General features: G+C 40.4%; 1 protein-coding gene across 7 annotated transcripts in view; it reads right to left on the bottom strand.

Annotated features, from left to right (window-relative positions):
- Positions 1–343: 343 nt before the first annotated feature.
- Positions 344–8,065, bottom strand: part of adgrl3.1 (adhesion G protein-coupled receptor L3.1) — a 124,836-nt gene continuing 117,114 nt past the window's right edge. For 3 of the 7 annotated variants that reach the window (XM_020597160.1, XM_020597162.1, XM_020597161.1), the window contains 5 exons: positions 7,846–7,939; positions 5,159–5,287; positions 4,417–4,434; positions 3,468–3,770; positions 344–2,509 (listed from right to left, as the gene is read on the bottom strand). In XM_020597160.1, the coding sequence (XP_020452816.1) occupies positions 1,866–2,509; positions 3,468–3,770; positions 4,417–4,434; positions 5,159–5,287; positions 7,846–7,939 (1,188 nt within the window). In that variant the 3' untranslated portion in view covers positions 344–1,865. The other 4 variants (XM_020597165.1, XM_020597164.1, XM_020597163.1 and 1 more) reach the window with 3 other exon arrangements.

Raw genomic sequence — 8,065 nt, 5'->3', positions numbered from 1 at the left:
TGCCATTGTATCTACTCCTGCCTAAAGCAAGCGTTCTTGCCTCCTAGCTTGTTTTGCTATCTTTAAACCAATAAACAAATAAATTATTTCTCTCTTGGGGGACATGGAGGGGACATGTGGGATACATGTGCAAGTTACTCTTCATACACTTATGATTTTTTTCTCCTAAATAAGTAAACATTGGCTTTCCACATTGGACAGTGCTGCTGTGTGCAGAGTTTTCACATCTTCAGTAAACATATGTAGTGTAATTATGGCATTCACAGGTGAGACCCACCCTTTTAGTGGAAACTGTATAAATTCTCTCCCTTTAGTTTAGAGAATGACATTTATTATTCATTCCTTTCCTGTACAAGATCTCAACCGGCAAAGCAAGGTCATGTCAATTGGTTGAATATTTGGCAATAGAAAGTATATACTCCATAAACCTTGTGTTACTTCAAATATGTGGTAATGCTTTTTTTTCACTCGGGCTCCTCCTACAAGAAGGAAATGCTTTATTCAAGAACAAATAAGATGAGAGCCACTTCCAGCAAAGACTAAAATGTAATATTTCCATAGTAACTACGTCCTTCATAACTTGGCCACTTCATTTTCCCTTTATCTTTAAATCTACACAGTGGTAAAATATATAGTAACAGTTGATTTGCAGCATGTAAGTGACAGTGGTGCTGCTATAAAAAGGACCAGAATGAAATGTGTGTAGGGTATATGGGCATTAATTAAGGAGTGCTTAACTGTCTCTGTATTTACGAAAGAGCGACATAAAAGATTGTTCCTTGCTTGTTCTGTAGTCTAAATGTGACCAGAACAGATCATGACATTTCAGAACAGCTCCACAGACAAAAGGTTTGCAACTTAAAATTAAAAAATAAAAAAACTTGGTCATATGCAACATTTGTATCTGTATCTGTATTCTGTACAATACATAGAAACAGTTTAGGATTTCTTCATAGTCCTTTGATAACTGAAAACTTTACAGAAGAAAGGAGAAGAAACTGAACCCATTCTTATTTTTTAAGTCTGTTGTAATATGATCTTCCTTCTTTGTTTTCAGTGAAATACACAGTAGCTGCAATCACTACAACTCGTAGGAATGTTACACCAGCCAGGACACAATTCCAGTTTAGCAGATATGAACAGGGAGAGAAGTCAGGACATCAGCGTGATATGGTTGCAGTTCAGTTACCCAGTAAAATAGTTTTTTAGGATGATTGGTAGTGAGGGCATATATCATACATCCTCCATTTGACTGGCAGGTAGCGGGACGGGGCCTCTTTGGGGCCAGTTTATGTTGTGAACACCGGAGTTTATTATCCCACTCTACCCTTTGGAAAGGTGAACACATCATCCAAGTATGTCTTTAAGAGTGAGACAGAAAGACAGACATAAAGACAAACAAACAGGCAGCTCCTTTAACCAGGGCTTGGGGGCCACATCCCTGTAGTGGTGGAAGTGGAGACTATATGCTATGATCTGCTAGAGGTCCATGTTTTGGGGAACTTGTAGGGCTACGGTCAATACAAGATTCCAAATTAAAGTAACAGGTAGGGTAAAATTACAGAATCCCTCCCATTTCCCTCCCTTTCCAGGTTAAAAGTTCAATTTCTGTTTGATGTTCAAAAAATGTCTCTCAGAACCACCCTCTCAGTCTGCACCATTTTTGACAATACATTCATTCTCTGCTTTAATTGAACCAGCGATATGTCAGCCATATCGTCATGAACCATAGTTAATATCACACACAGTGCATCAATCCAAGGGTGGGCCAGCCCAGTCTGTCAGTCAATGACACAGAATGTTTTCACTGGAAGGTTGGAAGTGAGAGAGTGGGATGAGGAGGGATAGAAGTCCCTTGTTTGGCTCTATAGACTGGTGACCAGGTGGGAAGGGTCTACGGGCGGCTCCTCAGGGGATGAATCAGACTCCTCCTTGCTCCCAGACACCATGTATCCATCACTGCCACCACGACCCATGTGGTAGTAGCTCTGCAGCTCGTGAAGGTGATTCCTGGAGCCCAGGTTTGGCATGCTCTTATAATAGACGTCATCCAACTCTGGAGCAGTGGCACTCTTACAGGGCTGAAGCTCTCCAGAACTGTCTTCCTCTCCGTCTGGTAAACCGTTCATCTGCCCATCTGGGAGGTCCGTCAGCACCGGCATACTGGTGTAGAGCGAGTCTCTGTGGCTGGGTGAATGTGTGTGCTCATCAGTGTGCTCACTAGTCAGCAGGGGGAAGAAGCTTTCGCTGGTTTCCTGGGGAATGTGTCGTGGCCGGGAGAAGCTATGTGGAGGAGGAGGAGGTGGGGGGTGGCTGTCTGGTGGAGGAGGCCGTGGAGGCAGCAGTGGAGCGTTGGACTCCTCCCTGATAATCTCCAAACCCAGATTCTCCTCATGGGGGAAAGCTACAGGGTTGTCCAGCACAATGGGACCATTGTCCTCGTTACTGCTGCCCACACAGCCACCAACTCCGCTGCTGCTGCTGCCACTGCTGCCTCCTGCCATGCTCCCTGAAAGAACCAAGCAGGAAGGATGGTTACAGCACATTGGTGAGAGATAATTTTGAACAAGGAGCAGTGCTGCTGCTAGCGTGGTAACATGTGGTGATAATTTTAGTGCTCTGCAGTGGACGTCTCCGTGGTAACTGGTCATTAATGTTATTGACTTTTTTCAGCTTTATGAAGGGTTTCTGCCATTGTTTTGCTTTTCTGTTGTGCTACATTATTGTTTTTGTTCAGCTAACCTCTCATCAGCGTCATGTTTGGTCACAGCAGACAGCTGTTTTTAGTGAAATACCTCTATGAGCTGTTCAGCTCCAGAGAGACAACGTTAGTGACTAGATGGGGAACGTAGTAAAGCATCTAGGAGCTTAAGAGCCTCATATTTCTCTGATACCAAAAACAGTTCAGAAGAACTGTATTGGGCTTACATTTGTCAGGTGGCTAAAAACACAACTGCAAGTGAATGCTGGTGTTGCTCAGTATCTGCTGGATGTGTAATTAGTTGACTATATGCTAACAAGCTCTCCATATCAACCTAAAAGGTGATAATATGTCAGTGTTGTGTTCACAGCTCATTACATCTTCCCCTGTGGCCACCAAATCACTTATTGCAGGTTTAGCAAATTCATTTGCTACATGAGTATATGTCTATCAGCAGTATTTTATTTTATGTGCTTTGTTGCCAGCAAAGCACATAAAAATACTCTACATGCTGTTCTGTTTTTGGAGCTAGGTTCAATTTCCTGGTATGGAAAATTGACCACTGCTAAAAATAAGACTCCACCCTGATATTTGAGGGAAAAAAATCTACATACACAGTTTGTGGAAAGCAGGTTCAGCACTATGAAGGCAGTGTTTAATAATTTTTTTTAAGGAGTCTGGGGCAAAAAATTGCTAGTTATGTTTACAAGTAGTATCCTTGCATTTATCTGTCAAAACCTGAAATCAATGAAATAAAACTGGTCACCTCCATTAGCCATACTGCTGTTGACCAGCTTGTTCATCAGGTTGTGATTTCGCTCTGTGGTGGCTCTCTCGTGGTTGTTGAGGTAGGATGGGATGTAGTTGGAGGTCAGCTCCTTGAGGATCTTCTTCTCCAGAGTTGTCTCCTTGTGGTTGCTGTGAGTGCTGTAGGTGCCACCACGGTCCAGAATCTGGACGCAGTCACTCATATACTCACTGCTGGCCATGCTGTAGTTGTTGGCATGGTTACCATTAAGAGGGAGTGTATCCATAACGCTGGAGTCTCTTGCGTTGTTCAGGATTCCCTCTGTTGAGCAAATAATTTTAAGGATTATTAAGATTGTTGACTAAACTTAGTGTATTTCACAGAAGAATGATTTCATATCATAGCATGTGCTGTGAACTGAGGATTAAAAAGTAGCAATGATAATTTTCTTAGAAAGAAAAATGCTTCAAGCATCCACAATTCACTTAAGAGAAACCTCAAAAGTATTTCTTTTCTCATTTATTTCCAGCACTACAGCGATACAAAAAGAGTTTCACAGCAAAATATGATAAGTGGTTTGGAGTAACTCTTAAAGCAATAACATAGCAAGTAGTTATAAGGGCAAAACTGCTGCATCTCAATTATTACTTAATTGACATTTTGCACAATGATCCACAATATCTCACTCAATACTTCCTTTTTAATACCGTCAATATACTGCCCTCAAGAAAAAAAAAACTTTAAATAAAAGAATCTACAAAAGTTTAATATTCAAAAAAGACTAATGTGTTACATGGACTGACTAATGATTTCTGTTGAAAAAAGCTTTAGGATGGCTCACAGCCAAACAAAACCTCTGTTTGGCTGTAGATTGGTCTGAAAATGTTAGGCAGAGTGCTTTGAAAGCAAGAAAAGAGAGAAGAATGTTGATGTTATTGAAGTAGTTAAGTATTAATTTATCCCATACTTGTGTCTCGGTAAGGTGCTAATGGACAGCATGAGGGAGGAGAGAGAAAAACAGATGTGAGTTTATACATCAAGAGAAACACATTTCAACAGCTACAGAATCAACAGTTGCACAGTAATTGAAGGCGCGATGAAAAACATTTCACAAAGAAACCTTCTCTTATTCTTAAAAATCAGAGTCTGGTTTTCAAGGCCTTGTTGTCAACTGGCTGCTATCATTCATTTAGTTTTGTAAATGATTTATTTAATACAGAGAAAGCATAAAAACACACCTCACAAATCACATTTCAAACACGGACATGCTGTACCACAAGTCCAAACATCAAGCTGGTATTAAAAATGAAAGACATACTGTATAAAATTGAACATTCACACAAAACTGTACAAATATTTCATGGCTCCCAAGCAGCTTAAAAAGATATGCTTAATCATCTGCCTAAATGCATCTGTCTGCAAACAATAAATCAGCATGTGAACTTGTTATGCACTTTTGATCCGTATCAAAGCATGAATCATCAATAAAATGTTATCTCTATATTTAAGTGGGTGCCCATTGTGAAAGATTTTACAGTGTGATTGATCACCTCACTTGGGAGCCATAATGAGGCTAGATCAGATATGCAGCCAAGTCACAAACATTTCAAAATGAAAATAACCATGCACAATAGATAATGCGGTGGTGAAAATAACTCTAAGCTAACTTTTCAAATGTTGTATATTTATAATAGGAAAATCAGGCACACCTTGGGTGTTGTACATGCCCACGCCTGGGTTGTTATAGACTGCCGAGTCCCCCAGGAGAGTGTTATAGGGATTGTTAGTACCATGGGGACGAAGGAGAGCATTAGTTATAAGATGATTAGCCATGGCTCCTGGTATAGGCAGATAGAGAAAGAGAGAGGGAGAGCAACAGCCAAGTGGAAAGAGGAAGAGAGACGAAAAGCAACAGCCAAGTCAAGAGAGAAATAAAGAGAAGCACTCGAGAAAAAGAGCCAGAGCAAAGATGGAGATTGAAGGAGAGAGCGTGTAAACATGGCAGAGTGGAAGTAAGCAAGGAAGGAAAAAGAGGAAGTAAGAGTGAGATGGAAAGTGAGTGTGTGGAAGAAAGAGGGAGAGAAGAGGACAAGTAAATCAAACAAGAAAACATAGTTTGAGGTGAAAGCCAAGAAAAAGCTTGACAAGTCACTCTTGCAGCCATTGCATACAGGCTGAGGAAAGGGATGAGAGAGAGGGGCAGACAGAGAGAGTGGCACAGCTCGGAGAAAGTTTTTCTGCAGTTCAATACGCTTGAGCAGAAAAGCATGACTACAAAATAGATCATGGACAAAGGGGCCACAAAAATTGTTCTCAGTGCATTTTCTTCCCTAGATCATGTACACATTAAGACACTGCAGAAAAAAGAAAAGGCGAATGACGATGGTTGAAATCCTGTATTATTGTACCACCCAACCCAACAATTCTACTACTACTTCTAAGAGTGGACGTATATCTTATATAGCTTTAAAACATGGGGAAATGGGGAAAAAAACTGTGGTAACACATGAACAAAGGTGTTTAGCTAAAAAAAAAAAAACATAATTTGAGTTATAGAGACATTATAAAAATATCAAGGTATATACTGTATGTCAGGGTCACCACAAAGCTAATTTGTACTAAGACTTTCTGGTGAAATGTATTCATATTTACTGAGAAGTCACAATGAGAAAAAAAAAGGAAGAAAAGTGTCACTGCTGGAATTTGTGCGTTTGGTCTCATGCAATATGTATTTGAAGGGTTCCCTTTAAAGTGGTGCAGAAACCAGTGAGGAGAGAAAGGAAATTTATACAAATACTCTCAGCACCTGATTTGCCACTGCTGTGGCAGAGGGAACTGCAGCTGAAATTTTTACATAAGGAGAAAGCAGGTATAAAATTTGCTGGAAGAACACGCTTGAAGAGGAAGAAGATATTTGTTAATCGCATCGCACGTCAGAGTAGAACGTGAGGGACTTGTGCAGGCTTTCAGGTCAAACCATGCTTCATTTACTGAGCAAAATAAAACATGAGTTAACTGGCAGAAGACATGTGATTGCTGTTCCTGAAATGCACTTGCTGGTTTCTTCAGCCATATTAAAGCTCAGTCATTGTAAACTTACACTTTTGTCTATGCTCCCTCTTGGTCCACATGTGCACAATAAGTCACCAGGTTCTTATAAGTGGCAGTGAATTCAGATTAGCATAGCTACAGTTGTGCTCATTTACAAGCATCACTGGTAAACAAAGAGCTAAAGTGAAAATTGCGGTGCCACAATAATGTGCTCAATTGATGGTAATTTGCAATATGTTTAGTAAATATCCTCTATAAACCCAACAACACAACTAAAACAAACACGAGAAATAACATGAAGCAAAATTATCTTAGAATTAACTTCAAAGTTGTAATGCACACACTCCTCCTCCACTGTACACTATCTTAATTTCAACAAGTCCATCTCCTACCAAAAAATGCAATTAATACCAATCCATCCTTATTCTCTAAGCTACTCTATGTATTTATTTGAAATCTACTGGCTAAGTAGTTCTCTGCACCATACTTTAAAGTGTGAGGGAAGGAGGAGGTGGGGGTGTCTTAAGCCCTGTCTCACTAAGTGTGTGATAATTCAGGCGCTGACACACACCGTGTCTGCTTTAGCATCAATCTGTCATGCTAACAGCTTATTAGTGGCTTGAAGGAAGCGAGGGCCAAACCACGACTTAGATATTAACAAGTGGCAGTATATGTTTGTGTGTGTGTGTGTACATGTTAACATGTATGTGTGTGTGTCAAAATGTCTAGCCACCGGGGTGTCTATGTTCTCATTACCCTGGCCCTCAGACAGCCATTCTCAGCTTGCATTCTTACAGTCCATTGCTTTGGCTTACTTTTTAGGGACAGCAATAAACAGCCCCAAATACAGCAAACTAAACCTAATCATTGAAAAGCTTGATAGCTACAGTATCCATCATATAATAAGATATAGGCTGCACATACAGGCTCTCAAACGCTGCAAAACCTTTCTCTACTACATTTCTTTAAACTAATAGTAAAGCAGTATAAAAATAAATAGGCCACTGAGTTTCAGCTCATAACTAAAGGATCTCTCACGCACAATGCTTCAAAATGATTTCCTATTCTAAGAAAAAGAAGCACAGACCATCTGTGGCACACTGAATATTGCATTCTGTATTCTATTAATGGGACCACACACTCACCTTCCTGTAAAGTCATCCTTTAGCAAAACAGTGGTGAGCGATAGTTAAAACTTTATTCTGCTAATCTTCCTCTCGCTAAAAGAACACGGACTCCCACCAGTTTACTAAATGACAGTGTATGCTGTCAAAACTTCCTGCTAGTAATAAAGCATCTATGGTGACAGTGATGAGGATGCAAATGGTAGGTATCCTGTGGTTACCTCTGTTGAGCGTGGCAGAGCTGTTGATATCTCCAGTGATGAAGGAGGACTCCTGTTTCCTCACAGTGTCATTCCACATCCGCCTGATACGACTCTATGCACGGAAGAAAAGAAGCAAGATAGAAGTAGAAAACGGGGGAGAAAGAGGTAGAGAAGGTATGGGCAATGACATTAAGGAGCAGCAATGATGAAAGGAAGAAAGGAAAAAAGGAAGGAACAG

Source organism: Monopterus albus, unplaced genomic scaffold (genome assembly GCF_001952655.1).
Source record: "Monopterus albus unplaced genomic scaffold, M_albus_1.0 scaffold32.1, whole genome shotgun sequence".
NCBI lineage: Eukaryota > Metazoa > Chordata > Actinopteri > Synbranchiformes > Synbranchidae > Monopterus > Monopterus albus.
The sequence above is the reverse complement of the archived record's forward strand: the minus strand, read 5'-3'. Positions and strand labels throughout refer to the sequence as shown.